Source organism: Erythrolamprus reginae, chromosome 4, assembly GCF_031021105.1.
Source record: "Erythrolamprus reginae isolate rEryReg1 chromosome 4, rEryReg1.hap1, whole genome shotgun sequence".
NCBI classification, from domain to species: domain Eukaryota; kingdom Metazoa; phylum Chordata; class Lepidosauria; order Squamata; family Dipsadidae; genus Erythrolamprus; species Erythrolamprus reginae.
The window spans coordinates 97182627-97206375 of NC_091953.1; the positions used below are offsets into that span (position 1 = coordinate 97182627).

Sequence of the window (23749 nt, forward strand, 5' to 3'; positions counted from 1 at the left end):
CGTTGCAAACAGCTCATGCAGTTCATTTTGCACCAGCTAAAATTTTCAGATATTTTTTCAAGCGTAGCCTCATCTCAAATGCATTGTAGTAGTCCATTCAGAAGGTAGCCAGTGTATGAGTGGACATTCTAGAAATGAGCACAACTGGCACACAATACAAACTTGTGCAAAGGCCTCCTAGCCAGGATTGCCACCTGCTCTTCAAATAGGAGTCTTGAGTCCAGGAAGACTTCTAGCTCACGTACACCCAGTTCTAATTAAAAATAGAAAGGAAGTCAATGCATATTATGTGTGTAATCGGTTTGGCATTAAATAAGTCTTTCACTTGCATATTCCATGACCTGTTGCGAAGGTGAAGATAATAATTCTGCTGTATCAAATACTGCACAAAAGCACATTAATGTAATACCAATTAAATAATTCAAGATAGCTATATAAACCCGATTACTACTACAAAAATGAAAGTTTAGGACAGCACAACACAAAACTCAGAAATACTTAATATTTTGTCAAATCAAAGATTTGTGGAGTCTGATATAGCCTAGAAACAGTTATAGTAATTTTATTGATTGATTGATTGATTGGACTTTTATGCCGCCCCTCTCTAAGGACTCGGGGCGGCTCACAACATATAATAGGCCCCGCCAACTGACATTGTCTACTTGATGGGACCTGGAGAAGGCCAATTCTATGGGACCTAACTGGTCGCTGGGATTCATGCGACAGATGGCGGCCCCATAGGTATTCTGGCCCGATGCCATGTAGGGCTTTATAGGTCATAACCAACACTTTGAATTGTATCCAGAAACCAATTGGCAGCCAATGCAGCCTGCAGAGTGTTGGAGAGATATGTGCATGTCTGGGCAAGCCCAGTTTATACTGTTAAAACGATGCTTTCTGCTAATAATGGAGAGAAGGAAGTAAAAAGACTGTCCAATTAAAATTTGACACATGGCTATTAAAAACAGTAACTGTATATTTTTCTTCTATGTGTAATTCAGATTTTTTTCCTTTCACATAAATTTGGCACATCCTTGAGCAAAGAATCCCATATTCTAGAGTAGGAAGATAAGAGACTGCCCTGTTAGCCTACAGCCCATGACCTAAAATCCTTGGCAGATGCCCTTGAAAGTTTCAATATGGAGTTTTGATCTGTTCTACCTGAGATAGGGAAAATAGGAAACTAAGGTGGGATTTTCAGCAGGCCCAGCCAAGACTCTACCATTTAACACTGCCCTTTTATTTGAACTTCGATTAGCAAGCATTTTCTGGAGAACATCCACGAAATCTTTGGGGAGCAATATCTGCAACAGAATGGGAAGAAATTTGACACTTGACCACTTGTTTGGAACTCTTGACTTTAACATTGTTGACCAGTCACTTTTAACATTGTACAGATTGAGCATTAAGCATTGTATAGATTGAGTGAAAGTTACACTGCATGCTTGTTCTGGTTTTTTTAAAAAAATTAGATTTGTATGCCGCCCCTCTCCGAAGACTTGGGGCGGCTCACAACAATAATAAAAACAATATTCCAGCGAAAACAAATCTAATATTAAAAAGCACATAAAACCCTATCATATTTAAAAAAGCAAACAAAATATACATACCCAAACATAAATATAAAAAAAGCCTGGGGGAAAGGTGTCTCAACTCCCCCATGCCTGGCGGTATAGATGGGACTTGAGTAATTTACGAAAGACAAGGAGTGTGGGGGCAGTTCTAATCTCCAGGGGGAGTTGATTCCAGAGGGCCGGGGCTGCCACAGAGAAGGCTTTTCCCCCTGGGGCCCGCCAAACGACATTGTTTGGTCGACGGGACCCGGAGAAGGCCAACTCTGTGGGACCTTATCGATCGCTGGGATTCGTGCGGTAGCAGGCGGTTCCGGAGGTACTCTGGTCCAATGCCATGCAGGGCTTTAAAGGTCATAACCAACACTTTTGTGTTGCCAGGAATCAACTTAGCATTTCTGGAACATGAATAGCCTTGTGCAGTGGCTGTTCTTCGTTAGATAGGATACAGATGGATCCCAAATAATTAGGAGTAATAAACTTCTAGTTAGCAGAAAAAGCCCTGCATGATTGAAGCCTCAACTGTTTGTAATATGTGAATTCACTTTGTAATGTGAATGTAATGTAATGTAAAGAAATCTCAACTCTTTGCAATGTGTGTGTGAGATGCTTTGAATGTAGGAATTTTTTAACGTGCTAGACTTTTTTGACATCTGCAATGTTTGGGCTTGACAGTTATAGCTTTTTTTTCCAAAGCAAATCTGGGATTCATACAGTAACTTTCAATCTGTGACTAAAATTTTGAAGAGTCCAGACAACTGATAAAGTTCAAAATAGTTTTTGATAGAGCTGTCTGAACTATTCTGCAAGAGGTATGACATGACTGAAGCACCGCTCCAAATCTGTTGACTGATGCACTGAAGTACAATTTTGTGTCAAAGATTTGGCTCCTTAAGTTTGTTTACTCAGATGAGGATCAGGAAAACAAAAGTCAGGTGTTTCATGGAAATGAAAAAAGCCTATGTGCTGAATTTCAAAGGATGCTTTAAAAAAATGAAAAAAACCCAGAGGAAACAATTGTCACGTGTATTGAATTAATGATTTATTTTCACATTAAAAAAGTAATCTTATTGATGCATTAATATTAAGTTTTAAATATAAAAGTGCTTTTTCTTTAAAAAAAAAAACATACACACACAAATCCTTAAGGCCCATACTGTTACATTACAGTAGGATTTTTTTTTCACCATTCCAGGAACTGTGCTACATGAATTTTGAATGAATGGCAGAAAGACCAAAAGTTGACAAGCATTGAAACAATTTGTCAATAATTTCATCACTGCAATGTACATGAAAATTTAGCCATGGAACAGAATTTAGTATCTCTCACATTGCTCTTCTTGTAAAATAAGATCCAATACATTGCTTATAACAGTTCAGCAATGAAGCCAGTTTCATACAGAAAACAGAAAAATACTGAAATGATGTGAACATTATATAATTTTCATCCAGTTTGGGGAGAACACCGAGTTCCAATATCTGTACAAACTATTTGTTTTGTCAGATACTGTGTATGGTTCGCTCAGGCAGAACTTCAAGAAACTAAAACCTTTCCATGCCAATGTAGTTCAAAGGAAATACCAGTACAAGTAATATGTGAAATGACCCATTAAAATAAAACATCTGGTTTTAATCAGATCAGTAAAGATATTATTGTCGTTTTTGTTATATTTCTTGGGAGAATTGTTGATGTATCAACTATGATCATACAATACACTTAAGCTGGTTGTTAAATAAACCCACTTCCTGGTTTAAACATCACACCGAGCCATAAACTAATCAACACAACTGAATTCACAAAACTTTCTAAACAATAAAAAATATACTATGGTTTAACACAAATCTATTTGTTTGTTTGAATACAGTTCTAACATACACATTTTTAACTTTGTGTCGAGTCAGTGGTTGTCTTTCATAATTGACAATGTGGTCTTTGGATGAATATTGACATTGCTACTCTAATTTAGGTATAAATAATTATTTATAAAATAATTAAAATGTTGTACAGTTTATACATATATATACATATACACATACATATTATACATACCCACCCACCCACACAAATATATGTACACACATACATACCGTACTTTTTGGAATATAAGAGCATCTCCTCCCCCCAAAAAAGTGGGTGGAAATATCAGTGCATCTTATACACCAAATGCCCCACCCTCTGCCTGCAGAAAGCTCCTGGGTCCTGGAGGATGGCAAAAATGCCCGTTTTTGCAAAAAAACGGGCCATTTCTTGCCCAGTTTTTTTGTAAAAATGGGGCCGGCAAAGAGTCTGGGAAGCCTGCAGAGTGCTCCTGGGAATAGGGGAAGGCAAAATTGCCCCCATTTTTGTTAAAAAACCAGGTGAAAAGTGGCCCATTTTTCACAAAAACGGCAACTCCTTTTGCCTTCTAATTACCTTGTCTAGCATGACTGGAGGAGGAATTCTGGGAGTTGAAGTCCACTAGTCTTAAGCCTGTCAAATTTGCAGACTTAGTGGTTAGGGGTGCAAGAGTCTTCAAACTTGGCAAGTTTGATAATTGTGGACTTCAACTCCCATTCCTGAGCTGGTATAACTAGAGGAGGAATTCTTAAAACTGTCAAGTTTGTAAAAAGTATACATGGTTGTAAAAAGTATTCTGCTACACTGGTATTCTATTAAATGATATATTACAACACCATTTGGTTCAGAATACTTTTTTTCTTGTTTTCCTCCTCTAAAATCTAGGTGTGTCTTATACTCTGGTGTGTCTTATACTCCAAAAAATACGGTATACGTATATGTACATTGTGTGTGTTTGTGTGTGTATACATATACACATATATATTCAAATTAATTTCAAGTATCCAGAATTATCTCCCCAAGTTGAAGGAAACTTGGAAAATAAAGCAAAAGAGTGGTCCATGTCATACAAGAAATATTGCTGTCACTTTCTTGAGCACCTTTGCAGACTGGGAGGAAAATGATTTCAATGCACATACACACACATATAGTTTACAGCATAAATTACTGTACAACATATTTTAGTTCATTATGTTGTTCAATGTAAACAATAAAAATGTGCCACTATAATGCCATACAGAAGGAATGTATTTTTAAGCTGCTTGAATGTGAAGAGAGTTGGGCAAAGCCTTAGAAGAAAACACGCTGTTGTTTTTTCTTTTTTCCATAGCCATGTTGGCACCAAAAGAACCATGACTGGTTTCTAATTAAGAGAAAGAGTGTGCTGAAAATGGACTAAGATCCATTAGGTAACAATGTAAAGTTATAACAGGAATTTTATCAAAGTTGTTGAGATAGTGGATAGTTTGCAGCAGACTACAAATATAATTTTCTGGCTGTGGCTCATATGAGGGCCTTCACACTTGTAGGTCTGGATATTCTGCCTCAGTGGTGACTTCGTTCAATCCAATGTGTATACCTACTCAGACTCTGCAATTGAAACATTAGTGCCATAGTTCCCTCTAAGCTGAGCAGTGAGCAATCGCTCACTTAAAAATCATAATCAACTCAGAGTTTTCCAAACCTGCCCAGAAGCCGAGAGGGAAAGAGTGAGAGGGAAGGAGAGAGAGAGGAAGAGAGGAAGAGAGAGAAACAGATAGAAAAAAGAGAGGAAGGAAAAGAGAAAGAAAAAGAATGGGAGTAAGGAAGAGAGAAAGAAAATCAAAATCTAGTTTGAAACTAGCTCAACTATTTAAGTGGCATTTTGATATTGATAGAGTTGCCCTATTATGAGCTCACTGTTATAGACACACAGTACAGTATTTTATTTTGAAATTCTCTGAGGCAAAACAGGGTGGGTTTTTTGTTTGTTTGTTTGTTTGTTTATTTATTAATTATTTCTGTGCCGCCCAGTCCCGAAGGGACTGCCGCTCAGACACGATACTTTTCCGCCCCCCCCCCCAAAAAAAATTAGAGGGAACACTGGTGCACGTACTTCTGAACTGCTCTGTCTATAATCATGGAGGCAGTGCTTACCTCCTTTCTCATTACAAACTATCCATTCTCAAATGGCAATTGTGCATTACCTACTAAACAATCCAACTGGGAGTCTCTGGAATTATAGCTAAGTTTTGTACTATTAATAACAACCAGACATTTCTTGATTTAATTGTTCTTCCAGATGTGCTTAGCTGAGGCACAAATTGGCTTTCAGTGAATAACTGTCTTTTATATACACATACATACGTGCGTATGTATATATGTATATGTGTATATATGTATATGTGTGTGTGAGTGTGTCCCTATCTCTCTCTCTCTCTCTCTGCATGCGTGTCTGTAAATATAATTTAGTGTTTTTGGTCTATGACTGTACTATTAAATAAACTAAACCAGTTGAATTTGATTTTTTCTCAGCAGGCTATCCTAGGATTCTTTACTCGTAATACCTTAATTCCTTGAGGTGATAGAGATTGAGACCAAAAAATATTGCTCCTCTATAATGGCGCAAGGAATATCTCCCTCAAAAATTAGCTGTTTTGTGACAATCTTCTGGTATTTTTTGAAAGATCAAACTCTTTAGAAAGGCCTTCCAAAAATTATTGTTCACCAATTGTACTTAAACGTTACTTATATGAGTTATTATATTGTTGGTTTCTTGTACCTACTGAATTATCACAAAAATTATTGCATAGTAAGCATATCCTTAGACTGAATTTGGCATTTTTATCCATCTATCAAGTTCTTCCCAAGGGCCAGGATAGGTAGATGTTATTGAATTACTATATGCATAGTAATGTGATACCATAACTGCTAATTCTTTAGCTACTGTTAGCCTTTATACACACTGAATTCATCCCAATAATATATAATATTATAATTTCTTGTCATAGTATCAGTGTGGGTCCAAGCAGTGTAGCCTTGTGCAACTGATAGAGGGAAATTTTGTCAATGTGCAAACTTTCTACATGCCATCCAAGATATTTTGGTATCACAGTATGCTGATTACCACCTGGACCATTATAGCCAATTTATGGCATAATCTTTCAATTTTGATTTTCATATCTTGCCATTTTGATATCTCCTTCAGTTCTTTGTGTTCTAATCTACTATCTCCTAGTATAGCTACATCTATTATCCTCACTTTTCCTTTATAATCAGAGTTTAATGTGCTGGCAATGTTTAATTAAAAGCTGGGACATCATTAGCATGGGATGCTATAATAATATACTCCTACATTGGATAGAAGATTGGACTAGATGACTTCTAAGGTCCTTTTCAATCCTTGTTCTTGATGATTCTATTGAGGAAGTAGCTCTATAAATTATTATTTTTTGTTTGCAGATCTACATCTTCGCTTCTATTTGTTCTTAAATCAAGAACAGGTGAATAATATGCATTAATATTTTATAATGTTAATTTTTTATTTGCCTAATCATAGTCTTGAGTTTATCCTTTTTTGACATAACATCTAAGACATATTATATTACACTAGTTATATAAATTAATGGCAACTCTTTCTATATTTTCCAATAATGAGCACTTAATTTACTCAATTATTCCAGAACTTGGCATTTTAGGAATCCAGCATAGACCTATGAGCCTCTTTTAACAGAGGATCCTGAAATATGTATACTTGATCCCATCAATCACCGAAGATGGCTTTATAATGGTAAGATTGAAAGAACCATAAAACAGCAATACCAGTTAACAAAACGGATCCTCATGCTACCTGATCATATGTCAGGAGAAATAACCAATTCTACAGGATTAAATGATCAGGAGAGATTACCAATGACTTCTGAAAAGCTGACTTGTCAGATTACAAAAACCCAATAGAATTCTAAGCCATTCAAACCTTAGTAGGAATTCCATTCTATTGGACTAGCACAGCTATACAGATGTTGCACTTATGGCAAGGTGACAAAACTGTACAGCTACATCATAGAGTGAGCTAACTTTGTAAAGTTTTACTGATTACTTACTAGAAAACCAAAGGAGAAGGACGGTCCCAGAAATATGTTGAATGCCTTTCTTTCACTTAATAGAAAATTGTACAATCATTCTACAAAAGACTGCTAAACTACATTCTGTAGATGAATTAAGTGCAGAAAAAAATATATATTTTGCCACCCTTGGTGCATGACCCAAGTTCTAACATAGGCTTGTAAAAGTGTTTGATTGGACCTATTCTTTGTCTTTCTCTAGTGGGGCTGTAGGTGTCTTTTTTAATGCTTCATTTTTCAAAGCAGCTCAGAAAACCAAGGAGCTCACCAAGATCAGTGTGTACCAAGTGGCTTGAGTCTAAGGCCAGTGAAATACCCTCATTCCAGGAAGGGACCAAAGCCTTGAATGACCTGTCCACCAAAGATTCAGAGAATTCTCCCAGCGCTTTCTGGAAACCAAGAGGATCCATCAGATGCTTCAGATGAACCAGTCTAATGGAGCCCTTCTTGATGCATCAAAGAACATGATAGTAAAGCAGTTTTCTGCAAAAATAGAAGAACTGAATGTAATTGTTAGATACAGTAAAAGAGAAACATATTACAAGTAAGCTATTATTTTGAACTGTATATTAAAATGCTCTTTTGCTTTGGAATTGGGTGGAATCAGCTACAGCTGGCTTTGAAATGCTGTTCCAGATAAAAATTAACACTCACAAAGTTTTGTTCTGATGGATGTAATCACTCCACCCCTCTCTACTCTTTAAAAATACAGGGGTGGGTTTTTTTGCTTAACAAACTATTTGCAAAAGTGTAAATCTAGCCTTATAAAAAATAGGACTTGAAGAACAAATACTGAACATGACTGCTGTTTAAGAGCACAAAAGGTTGCAGTCCTTCTTTATGCATTTGGGTTCATCATGAGGAACTCACAAGGGTGAATGGTGAGGGATGACTTGAAGTTTGATCAGGCTCCCAATAGTGCCACCGAATTTTAATCTGAAGGATTGATGCTCTACATCAGAGGTCTTTCAACTTGGCAACTTTAAAACTTGTGGACTACAACTCCCAGGATTCTGGCTGGCTGGAGAATTCTGGGAGTTGAAGTCCACAAGTTTTAAAGTTGCCAAGTTTGGGGAGCCCTGCTCTACATACTGTTTCACCCACAAGGATAATTGTTTCAGAGCTACAAGTAACAGACATATTTATTATTTCAATGTTGCATTTTTCTGATGTCCAACAAATCTGTAAAAAATTCAGAACTCCAAAACTGCTATTGCTCCCAATTTAAAGGCTACTACTTAATAATGTGATAGAAAGAAGGTATTGCCTGGCAAAGTCAATGGCCACAAGTTCCTTTTAAAATGTAATATGTATTTTACATTTTATTTTACTCAGTAAAATGTATTTTACTCATAATTTGTCACTGAAGCTGTCCTTAATCATTCATTAAGTCTCTCTTTACAAAAGTGACATAGAGATAGATATAATTACTAAGAAAAAATTGCTCTAAGAGATTACTAACAACAGGTACTACATTTCATTTGAATAAATAAATCCATAAAATTAAGCTTTGGCTTTCTAAATATTAGAGGAATATGTATCTTGTATGCTTACATGTAGCTATGCTTATGTTTCTTGCTAAGGAAGTGATATTTGGAGATAATTAAAAGAACAATGGCCTGGAAAAGACAAATTTGCATAATATACCCAGACCTATTTTTGCTTTCTGAAACAATATTGTCCAGTGTTAACAAAATATTCACATTGTGTTTGAAGCAAATGCTGCAATTGAGTATTTCTGTAGCACAGTGTCTACAATAACTGAATTATCCGTATTGTGAGTTTAGAGTCCAGGCGAAGACAACCATCATGGAGATAACTGAGCACTACACCTTATCCAGTCAAGTCCTTGCTGTGTATACTGAACCAGATGCTCCATAGAGCTGTGCAATGTGATAGCTCCCATCAGTGCATCCAAATCATTAAAGAAATCTAGGAAAGAAAACAATAAAATAAATGAGACCCATTAATCCTTGCTGTGCAACAGGTATTTCATTGATTTGGAAATCCCTAGCAGATAATATTTTATGAAAGTACTGTAAGCAAAGATTAACTGATATTCAAAGGTTTAATCAAGCACACACTGAACATTTTTACTGAGAAATAGTGAAGCTATTGCCATAATTTTGCTTAATTGTAAACCAACAATGGGAAACATTTTTCTATCCCCTCGTTTTGGTTCCTCTTTTCTTTCCATCAATGTCCTTTTCTAGGTTCTATACACCAACATGCCAAGGTCCAGCCTGTATTAAGAGTACAGAAAGGATGTGACCTAGGATGGGGGGGGGGGAGTTTTCTCCAACCTTAGCAACTTTAAGACTTGTGGACTTCAACTCTGGGAGTTGAAGTCCACAAGTCTTAAAGTTGCCAAGGTTGGAGACCCCTGACCTAGGAGGCTGGCTAGTGCAAATGCTAGATTTATTTTCTCAAGGACAATGCAGTACCTTAGGACTTGTTTAGGCTTCTGAAAGCATCCGGGACAAGGACAATGAAAGTTTTCTCACTGAAGTTTGTATTCTTTGTGTAGTATAGAAGTTTATAGTATTCTTTTTGTAGGTCCAGGGTCATATGGTTGAGCAAGCCCAAATGTGACAAAAAGCCACGTATGGACGCTCAGTTCACATCATGCTGTCAGCATAAGTTAGCATGGGCTTTTTGCTCAGGCCTTGCAATCATGGAGCTTTGGGTAGGCCTGGAAAGTTCAAACCTGGAACAAGATGTTCCAGGACATGCCGGCTGATACCATCAAAACACATTCTTTACCTGCTGCCCAGACTCTCCTGTAAACTCCCTAAAGTTCTGTCTTTACACCTGCAACATTATCAATGATATATCGACATGTTTATAACTTACTTCATCATGTAAAACTGTGCATGTGCACAGCCAAAGTAGGATAACAGTTCATTATAAGAGAACTGTGATTCTCTTATAAAATAAAGTGATTCTTCTTCTTCCACTCACTCCTACATGGTCTTTGTCTATCTTTGAACTCTTCACAACACTTCAGAAGTTGCCAGACAATGTTTGTGTGCTGAAATAAAAATGTAAACTCAGGGACTGCCCACTTCTGTAATTTTGGGGATTTTAAAGGCTTGTGCTGCAAAGGGATTCCTTTCTTGCTTATGTTGCAATATTAGGGGTTAGCGCTGAAGTTTTGGGAGGAACATCCAACATAAGAAGCCATATCAGAATTAGGTGGGGACCCAAACCTGCTTTGTCAGCAAAGGTGAGATTTTAGAGTGCTAGACTTTAATTTTTCTCAAACTACATTTTTAACGTTTCAACCAACTGTTTCTTATCACACACCTTGATTTTCCTTGGCAAGATTGTCAGCCATCTCCCAGTAGTCATAACTGTGTAAGATGCTGTTAGTGATACTAACATGGTTGGCTGCCATCTGATGTATTCGCTGAGGAATGCTGATGATGGAGGAAGGAGAAGGAGCTCCGGTGCTCCCGACTGAGCTCAGCGGAGACAAACTGGGTGATATGGGAGAAGGAGTTCCTGTACACCTGGAACAGTTGATTCAACAACAGTTGATTCAATAGTATTCAACAATTAATTCAACAACAAAGAGCTATGGTAGCGCAGGGGTTAAAATGCAGTATTGCAGGCTACTTCTGCTGATTCTGCTGCCTGCAATTTGGCAGATCAAATCTCACCAGGGTCAAGGTTGACTCAGCCTTCCACGCTTCTTAAGGTGGGTAAATGAGGTCCCAGTTTGTTAGGGGCAAGATGCTAACTCTGTAAACCACTTAAAGAGGGCTGTAAAGCAGTGTGAAGTGGTATATAAGTGCTATTACTAATATTCAATATATCAGTAAAAAATAAATTATTTTAAGAACTCATCAGTGTAGGATTTTATACATCTTTAGCCTTTGAGATAAATTTGGCTCTTTCCCTGCACTTTTCAACATGTACCGTATTTTTGGGAGTATAAGATGCACTGGAATATAAGACACACCTTAGTTTGGGGGGAGGAAAACAAGGAAAAAAGGCCTCTCCCTCTCAGCAATTTGCCAAACAGCAAACAGCGAACAGTACACATGATATACACTGTTTGCTGTGTATTTCTGTACATTTGTGTCTGACCTATAGAAATAGCAAAGAATTGAAGAAATGTACATTATGGCAATATATTAATGCCAGAAAGTTTTCTTAAATGTAGTCACACTAACTCCCCCCAATTATTTAAATAGATCTACTCCAAACATGACTAACTCAAAGTTTAATTCAGCTGCCTTATCTTAATACTAAATAGGACACTGTTACATTTCAAATTATACTTTTACAGATCTTTAAATTTGATGTGGCTTTCTGAAAGTATAGTTATTCTCTGCTATTTAAAAGAAGATACAATAGCATTGAGCCTTTTCAGATCAAGCATTTAATTTAGAAAGCGTCTTCATTTTGTTAAGTTGTCTAGAACAATAGACAACTTACTAAAAAATAAGTCTAATAATTTGAACAGTCTATAGACATTTATTGTTATTGACTTGCCTCCTAGCAGTTTCAACAGTCCAATTTTGCCACCAGTCCATCTTGCAGCAATTTGACTCCTTGCAGCTACTTTAATTTTCAGTTCTAGCACCTGCCTTGCCTGTTTCTGAATCAACTGTGTGTCTGGAGGTTGATGCTCAATTGCTTTTGCTAATCAGGCTCTGAGCTGTTTGCTGCAAGGAGGTAAATCGCTGCGAGGCAGAGACCAAAACGGTGGGGGTGTCTGGATGGGGCTACATTCGGTGTTTAAGACACACCCAGGTTTTGCCACACCTGTTTTGGGGGGGTAAGAAGTGTGCTTTATACTCTGAAAAATATGGTAATTGATATTGTTCATAATATAAAGCAGGGCAGATGAATTAAGACTACCAAAAAGACAGCTTTCAGGTTACAGACATCAGTCTTTTAATATTTTATTTATTTTGCTTGCATGCATTTTTAGACAAATGTAAATTAAATTTGTGCCTTTAATTTATTACAAATATAAAATATGAATATAGTAGATATTTTCAAAATTGGATTATGCCCTTTATACTTTCCAGCCTGTCGAATTAAGGGTTGCCTGGGAATGATGGGAGGTGTAGATCAACACAATTGAAGGGCTCTAGACTGAGGAAGCCTTCAGTAGTAAACTCAGGCTTCTTGCTTAAAAATGTGTGAAGTAATCTTCAAATTTCATTCAAGTTACCTTATTTAACTTTTTTTTTAGCCATTAAGCTGCAAAGTGCCTCTTTTTTTAAATGATCAAGGAATTACCATAAACAAAGATTATCAGCAACAATGAAGCATTATCTCAAAGTGCCCAGAGATGGAACTATTGTGAGCATTATTGGCTGAATGATCATTGAGTATTAGCTTCCCCAACAAAGTGCGTCCATCTGAAATGTTTTGCTTTGCAAGGCAAGGTGCATATTAGGACAGAAAATAGTAAGCTTACTTCACACTACTACTCCAGGTAGATGGTGCCTGAGTAACTTTAGATGAATTCTGGAGACAGAAAAAAAATACAAAAAAATGAAATAAGCATCTACCACAGAAATAAAGAGAAACAGAGCAAAAGCTTTAGAATCCATATGCAGACTGTACATCTCAAATTATGATATGGATAAAATATTTATTTAGTACTCAATGCAATTTATAGTTACAATACCAAATAAATGATAGAACAGAAAAATGAAAAAAAACTTAACAGTAAAATAATACATAGCAATTTGTTTATCTCTTATATCCTGTCTTTCCTCTAAGACTCAAGATAGCAGCATAGCATTCCTGTTTTCAATTTCCTCCACTACAAACACAACTAAAGACAGGTAGGCTGGATTAAAAGATAAGGACTGGTGCAAAGTCAGTCTGTGAGTTTTTATGGCCTGGGGTTGGTCAGAGCAGGAACATACCTTGAAATACTCAATGAGAGCTTTTGAATATTTTACAGCATGGTCTCTTTTGAGCCGAAACATTCTCCAGTACAAAAGTGCCAAACAGCGGTAACTATAAGGAAGGAATAGAAAACACCTCTTAAAAAAATCTTCCATTTCAATAATCAAAATAAAATACAAATACCCTTTTTAGATTCTACTTAAATGTATATGTTAAAATTAGAAAGGAGATGAAAACATAGCAAGCATTGTTCTTAATGTATGTAGTTATTTTATTTGTAATATTAATGTTTTTGTCCAGGACAGCTTCCCACCACTCACAACCAAAAATTTGTGAGATTGCAACTTTCTAAACTTTATATACATGAATATTGATACAATCATAGACACAGATTATATATTAATAACCCTAACTCTCTTATGCCTTTACTGAGGCTTAACTGAAATCTATTTATTTACAGAAGGATCTGAAGTAACCAAGGCACGTATTTTTTTCAGCATCATTGTTTGCAAAAAAGATTACGGTTCTGAAAAAAAGTTAACAAAAAGTAGGAATGTTTCTTAGCTTAGAAGGAAAAGAGGGGTAAATCTGAGGTAGCATTTATTGCTACATGGCTGAAATAAATGGAAAAAAACAAAGAAAGGTTAATGTTGCACAATGTTAATAACTATAATAGCTGTCACTTTTTAAAATCTTAGACAAATTAAATAATATAGCAGACTTGATTTTCCTTTTCATTCCAATAGAGGGTAGTCTCTGCTAGGAGATGAAAAAGGAACAGAACAATGTTCTAGTGATAAACCTCCAAATGAGAATTACCCCCAATTTGCTTTGCATGGTACTATAATAGAATTAAAGATCTCAGGTCATAACTCACCCTATAACCTTCTCAGTTGTTATGAATATGTAAATAAGACTCAACTTATCTGTTCTGCAGCAAGAAAGGTATTATGATAGCTAATCAGTGCTGTTTAGAGGGAATTTATGCTGGATTAAATTCCACAAACTGGATGTGCTATCACTAATTGTTACCATTATCATCAGTCCTTCCTTCCCACAAAACAGATGCTACAAAGCAAACAAAAGTTTTAGAACATTTTTTTAGTTCTACTGTGGCAGGGTAAGTGAATATATAATGGTCACACTACATTACTCAAAATATTGATTTGAAAGCTTATTTTTAAAGCATATACAGTATTTATACACACTTTGTGTTAACTCTAATGTAAACACACGCACACATACATATATAAGAGAGAGGGGGGATTTTTAGATCATTAATATATATATATATATATGCTTCAGGATAGTTTATAAAGTCTCTGTGGCTTGATAAAGGCGATGTATTAATTGATTTTCTGTACACGTTCCTCCTAAACAAAGACTCTGGATACTTATCTAGTTGTCTACAGTTGTTCATGCAGAAGAACTAGAAACATGTCAGGATGCATTATTAACAGTAACACTATCCAGTGCGGTAAGGCAACATGAGCATTACCTTACAGACATTAATAGATAAGAAGATGGCTTTCTGTACTGCTTGAAATCCTTGTTTTTCTTGTTCACAGATCAGGAATATATGGGCATCGATATACAGGGAAGAGTGAAATACGTACTACATCAGCCAACAAATGCTCTACCCTCCACATCGGCAAAAAGAATCCAAACCACACATATGTACTGAATAAACAATCTCTCACTGCTAACCCACATTCTGTAAAAGACCTTGGAATACTAATATCGAATGACCTAAGTGCTAAAGCCCACTGCAACAATATCGCCAAAAAAGCCTCTAGAGTTGTTAATCTGATCCTACGCAGCTTCTGCTCAGGCAATCTTACACTACTCACAAGAGCCTACAAAACTTTTGCCAGATCCATCCTAGACTACTGCTCATCTGTTTGGAACCTATACCACATCTCAGACATCAACACCCTTGAAAATGTCCAAAGATATTTCACCAGAAGAGCCCTTCACTCCTCCACTCGAAACAGAATATCATACGAAAATAGACTAACAATCCTTGGCCTAGAAAGCCTAGAACTATGGCGCCTAAAACACGATTTGAGTATTGCCCACAAGATCATATGCTGTAACGTCCTACTGGTCAATGACTACTTCAGCTTCAACCGCAACAACACAAGAGCACGCAACAGATTCAAACTTAATACGAACCGCTCCAAACTTGACTGTAAAAAATATGATTTCAACAACAGAGTTATCGAAGCGTGGAACTCATTACCGGACTCAATTGTGTCAACCCCTAACCCCCATCACTTCTCCCTTAGACTCTCCACGATTGACCTCTCCAGGTTCCTAAGAGGCCAGTAAGGGGCGTACATAAGTGCACTGGTGTGCCTTTCGTCCCCTGTCCAATTGTCTTTCCTTTCTTTCAACTATCCTATATATTCTCTTCCTTTCATATATCCTCTCCTCTGAGTTTACTTTCACCCTCTTTTATATTATCACATGTCTATCTTTCTTCCTATGTACTTGTGTATTGGGCAAATGAATAAATAAATAAATAAAACATTGTGGTACAAACCATTTGTCTTAGTCAAATATCAGAGTAATGGTACAAAAATTATATTATCATTTTTGCCTCATAGAGTTTACTCAGACTACCTATGATTTATTTGTTCTTCCGCAATTTTAGCTTAAACTGCTCTGCAATGCTTTTTATAACAATCAGTCGCAAAGTGAGAAAGCTAACACTTTCCATTTTCTAAAGATTTGGAAAGGCATAGCTACTTGGCAGCATATAGCTGAAATTGGCCAAGCTCAAAAATTTAAGATGGATTAGCATTTGGATAACTGCAGTCTAGACAAGAAAAATTCCAGAACAAGACATTGGCAAACCGCCGTCAAGAAAACTGTTTGGGTGTATTCATGAGGTCACGTTGAAGCTTGGTAAAGTTTAATTCTAAAAATAACATAGGAAAAAATGGTTCTTGAATAGTTATGTGCATTTCAGGTAGTCTTCTCTGTGGTGGCCCCAGCCATCTGCAATCAACCCCCCCTGAGATTCAAATTGCCCCCATCCTCCTTGTCTTCCGTAAGATGTTGAAGACTCATCTATGCCGCCAAGTATGGGGGGATTGATTTCTCCCCTCACTTTTCCTGACTCAACATATGAGATTGGTGTTATTGTTTTAGAATTGCTAGTTTTTAATAATAACGGGTTTTTTCATATAGTTTATATTGGATTTGTATTATATTGTATTTATTGTTGTTGTGAGCTGCTCCGAGTCCTCGAAGAGGGGCGGCATACAAATCTAATTAATTAATTAATTAATTAATTAATTAATTAATTAATTTATTATTATTATTATTATTATTATTATTATTATTATTATTATTATTATTATGTCAATACAACACAGCAAACGAGATCACTATGCTGGATTTCGTATTTCATCACCAGTCGGGCGCTTCCCAACCACCTAGGACTGCGTGATGTAGCGGCGAATTATGTTTGCCGATCCCAGTAAAGCTGCCTTTTGCAATTGACAGATGGAGATTTTGTCAATTCCGATGGTTTTCAAATGTCCGCTGAGATCCTTTGGCACTGCGCCCAGCGTGCCAAGTACCACTGGGACCACTTTCACTGGCTTATGCCAAAGTCGTTGCATTACTATTATTATTATTATTATTATTATTATTATTATTATTATTGTTGTTGTTGTTATTGTTATTATTATATTATGGTACCTTTCACCCTAATATTCTTTCCATTTCTACTTCTTTTAACTAAATCCCTTAATATTAAGTCAAGTACTATACAGCCAAGTCTTTGGCGCTGCCTTCTACTCTATAAAGAGAAAAGTGTCAATAAGATAAGTTTGGAATTTCCTGGATTGTCTACATCAATCCAATTTTTCCCCTAAGAGATGTTGGAGGAATTATTCAATGGTGCTCTGAAATATCTGCAATTCACTTTTTTAAAGCTTTATCCACATCTTGTACTACTTGGTAGTAGATATGAACAAAAATACTGCTGCATCATTTTTCCTGTGTTTATTTTAATCCTGGAGCTTCCTATAGTATTGCCATGTTTGTTCATTTAGGTTTTTTGAGTGCATGTGGTTACTTATTTATGGAACTTCTACACTATGGTACTTAACTAATCGTAGATTCTAAGTGGTATAGAGATGATGATCAAATATAGACTATGTTAAAATAAAACAATACAATACAATAAATGATACATGAGATGATGACACAAATTACTCAGATATCAATCTTCTATTCCTTTGGTTGCAGAACAACCAATTTTTAACACATTTCTGAAAAATTGTAATGGAAGATACTGCTTTGTTTCTGGAGGCAACTTGTTTCTAAAGGAGAGTATTTTCTACAGATAATTCCTGCTTCCATGTCCTTCTACTGGACATCTTAGTAGGAAGGACTTTCAACAGACATTTTCTGCTTACACGCTAAGGATAGACAAATTCTAATCCCTTAAGAAGTTGCTCCAAGTTATGAGAATTCTGCTTGACTGCTAGGATGGTGCATCAGATGCAGCTATTTCTGGAAGATAATGTTTCAGAGACAATTATTCATATCTTCATCACCTTAATTACACAGGTTACTATAATGTTGTCTATTGGGACTGCCTCTGAATACTACTCAAAGATGCAGTTGGTCTGGATTTCAGCAACTCATCTGTTAATGGGTTGGTCCCAGTTTAACAAAGTGGTATGATTCTGTAAGAGCTGCCCAGGCCACCAGTAGTTTTCCAGGACAATTCAAAGAGATTGTTATCACATATAAATCTCTTTCTTGGCTGAACCTTTGATTTTTAAGGGAGCATTTTCTCTAAATAGACTTTTCCCATTCTATGAGTCACTTATTATTTTATTATTATTATTATTTATATGCCGCCCCTCACCGAAAACTCGGGGCGAAAACTCGGGGCGGCTTAACAAGTATCTTGCTTAATAACAGAAATTTGTGGTCATATGTTGAGGACTAACTGCCTTACACTTTTGGGTTTTTCCCCCTTATTGAAATTGTGTTCTCTGTCAATACCTGATGCATCACTTTCTTCTTTTGATTTGTATGTCATATTGTTCTCGTGTCAGATTTTCAGAATAGCTGCATACTGATAACTTAGAGGCAAAGTCTATTAAAGACTCTAGAATTTCCCTGCTAGAATGGGAACTTCTGTTTGTTCTTCATGCTCACTGCCTCAGTGTGCTTACTCCTGGGAATCTACTCACTTATACTCCTACTATCATCTCTATTTACTCATCAGGAAGCACGCCACTGAGAATCCACAATGAGCAATCAGCAGTTATTTAGAGATTTAATTAACACTGATTTTTTTTAAAGTATGGGAAAATAGGACTTTAGAGTTGAATAACATTATTTACAGTATGCATTTTAAAAACATGGGAGATATTGTAGCAAAGAAAAAGAAGATATTTATGTGCTTTTTAATATTAGATTTGTTTTCGCTGGAATATTGTTTTTATTATTGTTGTGAGCCGCCCCGAGTCTTCGAAGAGGGGCGGCATACAAATCTAATAAATTGAATTGAATTGAATTGAATTTATTGAACTTTAAGATTTCAAATGAGATAGACGGGGATAAACTAAAAGATCCTTCTGTGCCAATAAAAGTGGCTATTGTAGCCTGTAATTTTTTTTAAGGAAGATGACTGACTAGTTAAGGATGACAAACCAACTTTACACATACTTATAAAAAGCAACCTTAATTTTGCACTTCTGTAATTAGACATGGGACTGTCTATAAAAATACTCAGCTAATCTAAAACATAGCAACCAATATATTAATACCAGTCAGACAATTGCTAAAAACCATAGGTATTTAAAATATTCTATAAAAATGCTAGATGTTAATATTATTACAATTATCTGCATTAAATAGCAATCTGTTTCTGGAGTAAATTTAAAGGTGATGGTTGTGATCTTATATAACAATTCCAGACAAAAGGCAGTGTGAAATCTTGTATTACTGTACTTGTTTAATTATTATAAAATTCCATTTTGAGGATTGAATAATTGAATTTTTTTGAATATATTTTAATTTCCTCACCATAATGCTGTTAGTTGTTTTTCTTCTGATGTCATACTGGGACCTGAGTGGGTTTTTAGTCTCATAGCATATCTGCAAAAGATAGAAAACCAAGTCAGGAAAGGGGGAAAAAAAAAAGAAAATGAAAATTTTTGTAGCTCAGTAGGGCTGAAGTCTACCTAAGGGTACATAGAATTGCAACCTTTACTTGTCACAGCTAATCAATTTCATTATCATCTCCCCCTCTTGTTCCTTTCACTGAGAACTCTTCATGAATACCACTGGGTCTGTCTGCCTGCCAGTTTTAACAAAGCATAGAAAAGTCTTTTCCCTCATGAAGCTTAGATGAATAACCCCTGGCACTGTTTATTCTTTTCCTTGACTATGAAATTCTTAGCTCCATGCTTTTTTCCATTAATGTCATCACATTTGATCATTTCTTTCAGTTAGCTCCAATTCTCAAATTGACTTATCTCTGATTAATTAAAATGCTTTATAGTTACAATCGTTTATAGTATTTTGTAGGACACTCCACTGTGTGTGTGTGTGTATATATATATATATATATATATATATATATATGTACAGTGGTACCTCAAGATACGAACCCCTCGTCTTACGAACAACTCATGATACGAACCCGGGGTTCAAAAAAAATTTGCCTCTTCTTACGAACTTTTTTCGTGTTACGAACGCCAAACCGAACTTCCGGGTTCGGCGTTCGGAGGCTCCTGGGAAGCCGCCTGGCTGTTTTAAAATGTGACCTCCGGGCTGGGGGGGCTTCCCAGCACCCCCCCAACCCCAAACCCGGAACTTCAGCAAAAGTTCGGGGTTTCGGGAGGTTGCTGGGAAGCCCCCCAGCCCGGCGGTCACCTTTTAAAACAGCCGGACGGCTTTCCAGGAGCCTCCCGAAGCCGAACGCCAAACCCGAACTTCCGCGTTCGGCATTCGGAGGCTGCTAGAAAGCCGCCCAGCTGTTTTAAAAGGTGACCGCTGGGCTGGGGGGCTTCCCAGCAACCTCCCGAACCCCGAACTTTTGCCAAACTTCCGGGTTCGGGGTTCGGGGGGTTGCTGGGAAGCCCCCCAGCCCGGCGGTCACCTTTTAAAACAGCCGGGGGGGCTTCGTAGCAGCCTCCCGAAGCCGAACCCGGATGTTCAGCAAAAGCCCCCCGGCTGTTTTAAAAGGTGACAGCCGGCGGCGGGGCTTCTTTCTGGGTTCGGGAGGCCACTTTGGGGTTTTGTCTGGGAGGGAGGGCAGGAGGTCCAGCGCTGGGGGAGGGAGTCAGGAAGGTCCTCCTGCTCTCCCCCCCAGCGAAAAACACAAAGACGGTCTGCCGCCGCATGACAGGCAGGGCGGAGTAGCCTGGAGCAAAGGGAGTCTGAAACCGCCGCCGGCTTCAGCTTCCCATTGCTCCGCGGGCGGCGGTAGGCCGCCTTTGTATTTTTGGCTGGGGGGGGGGAAGCAGGAGGCGCAGGATCGGCGGGCGTGGGGCAAGGCAGCAGGTCTGCATCCTGGGTGGGCGGCCGGCGGCCGAGGAGGCGCAGCCGAGCGGGCCAGCGAGGGTGCATCCAACTTGGGGCTGGCGGCGCCCGACGCAGCGGGAAACATCAGTGTAGGAGGCAGGAGAGGACCGGGCGAAGTGAGGAGAACCGCCGCTGGCGGCGCTCGGCCACGCCTCCTCGCCCACCGCCCGCCCGCCTGCCCAGGATGCAGACCTGCTGCCTCGCCCTGCGCCTGCCGCCGGCCCGATCCTGCGTCTCCTGCTTCTGGGCTGGCAACGTCTCTGGCTGCTTAGCTTCTCCTGTCCAGCCTGAAGCCGAAAGAAAAACGTGGAGGCTGGTGAACAAAGGGCAGAACTTTCGGCTTCTGGATGGATGGGAGGAGCTAAGCGCCTGTCAGAGAGCTTCCTGGGCATGAAAGCTCGGGAACCCAACAAGGACAAAAACCAGGAAGCTTTCCGAGCTTGGGAAGGAGCTTCCTGGTTTTTGTCCTTGTTGGATTCATGAGCTTTCATGCCCAGGAAGCTCTCCGAGCTCGGGAAGGAGCCCACGATCAGTCGGCTGCGGGCGGGAGGAAAGTGAATGCCACGGAGCTGGGCTCGGCTCCCCCCCTTACCAGCCCAGCAGGCAGCCGCCGCGGAAGGCTCCGTTCTGTTCCCTGCCGGCCCGATTGAGGGGCCGGCGGAAGATGTAACCTAGCCCATGGGGCCGGGCTCCATGGCGGAGACCGCCGGCCCCTCAATCGGGCCGGCAGGGAACAGAAGGGAGCCTTCCGCGGCGGCTGCCTGCTGGGCTGGTAAGAGGGGGAGCCGAGCCCAGCCCCGTGGCATTCGCTTTCCTCCTGCCCGCCAGCCTCTCAATCGGGCCGGCAGGGAACAGAGCGGAGCCCACATGGCTGGCCTGCCTAGCGGGCTGGGAGGGAGGCGGAATACGGGAGGAGGAGGAAGAGGAGGAGGAGGGAGGAAGGAAGGAGAGAGAGAGAGAGGGAAGCTGCCCGGCTGTTTTAAAAGGTGACAGCCGGGCGGCAGCGTTTTTTTGCGGGGGTTTTTTGTTTTTGCACCGATTAATTGACTTTACATTGTTTCCTATGGGAAACAATGTTTCGTCTTACGAACCTTTCGTCTTACGAACCTCCCCCTGGAACCAATTAGGTTCGTATCTTGAGGTACCACTGTATATATATATATACACACACATAGTAAAATACATGATGCAGGTTATAGAGGATATACTCATAGTAAAACATATCTAAGAAAGAATAGAAAAGAAGATTTAGTAATAGAACGTATCAATGAAAGAATAGAAGAAGAGATATAGGAATAGAAAAAAGGTATAGGAGATATAGGAGAGCAATAGGACAGGGGACGGAAGGCACTCTAGTGCACTTGTACTCGCCCCTTACTGACCTCTTAGGAATCTGGATAGGTCAACTGTAGATAATCTAAGGGTAAAGTGTTGGGGGTTTGGGGATGACACTACGGAGTCCGGTAATGAGTTCCATGCTTCAACAACTCGGTTACTGAAGTCATATTTTTTACAGTCAAGTTTAGAGTGGTTAATATTAAGTTTAAATCTATTGTGTGCTCTTGTGTTGTTGTGGTTGAAGCTCTTGTGTTGTTATGGTTGAACTGTTAAGTAGTCGCCGACTACTTAACAACATTCAATAACCTAGGAGTGTCTTGCCCAGGACTAGACTCTTCATGTCTCATGAAATAAAGGTGACAGGTAGCTCAATATTTGCAGCAGTGGAGAGTACCACTGAACAGCTGATTAGACAGTTCAGCTCTGAATAATGTAAAACTAGCGAATTCTGCAGAAAACAGGGATCGTCCTTCTCACTGTTAGTCTTGACCCTCAATATCTCAGGAGATATCTCCTGAGTATCTGTAGAGCTCAGATTGAGTGAAGAACTGGGGGTGGTTGGCAGGGGGGCAGTCCTTAGAAGTTTCCACCCAGTCATAGAGCTGGAGGGCTACAGCTACCTACCTTGGACCCTCCTGAGGATGCCAAGGAGAAAATTTGCTTTATTTCATATATTATTATGAAAATATGTTCTCAAAGCATTTTTGTCCAAAGAATGCAGTACAGAAGGTTATTTTTCCTACTGTCAATACAGACAGTATACAATAATATCTTTGAATTGTTTTACTTTTACTGTATTGTGGCAATACTGGAGCAGAAGGATGGGGGTGAGTACACCTCCCTTAATTCTGTCTACACCATATTTTAAAGATCATCAGTTTTCCTTCCCAGAAAAATGTAAAAGTCAATGAATGTTGAATCAACATTGTGCTGTAATAAACAGGTAAGCTACAAGGTTTCTCATTATTTCCAATGAAGACTAATTCTTCATCATGTCCCAGAAAAATTGTTATAAAGAAATAGAGGAAGTCTCTAATTGGTTGTACTTCAGGGGATAAATGAGTTCACAATGAGTGAATTCATTTGCTGAAATCTGAACCAAAAGCAGGATGCTGCAGATGGCTGTAAAGGTGATCTGGTTGCCAAATGCCTAAAATACAATGACTGTGAGAGGGGATGCAGCCATTTAAACTTCAAAAATTGGTTTTAAATAGCTTTGGGGTTTCTGTCATAACTTTGGATGCTTGTTAAGAAACTGGTTGTAAGTAGAGGACTACCTATATACTGCATGAGTACGAAAGGGTTAAAGGGTTAAATAAGGTTCAGGCGGGAAGTGTTTTTAATAGGAAAGTGAACACAAGAACAAGGGAGCACAATCTGAGCTTAATTGGGGGAAAGATCAAAAGCAATATGAGAAAATATTATTTTACTGAAAGAGTAGTAGATGCTTGGAACAAACT

At 38.5% G+C, this 23749-nt stretch overlaps 1 protein-coding gene across 1 annotated transcript in view; it reads right to left on the bottom strand.

The window, feature by feature from the left end:
• Positions 1-9290: 9290 nt before the first annotated feature.
• The window catches only part of AFF3 (ALF transcription elongation factor 3), a 205366-nt gene continuing 190907 nt past the window's right edge, over positions 9291-23749 (bottom strand). Inside the window, exons 17-21 of the mRNA XM_070751578.1 lie at positions 19449-19520; positions 13406-13499; positions 12949-12998; positions 10818-11023; positions 9291-9443 (exon numbers count right to left, since the gene is read on the bottom strand). Of these exons, the coding sequence (XP_070607679.1) occupies positions 9319-9443; positions 10818-11023; positions 12949-12998; positions 13406-13499; positions 19449-19520 (547 nt within the window). The 3' untranslated portion in view covers positions 9291-9318. The remainder of the gene's footprint in view (positions 9444-10817; positions 11024-12948; positions 12999-13405; positions 13500-19448; positions 19521-23749) is intronic.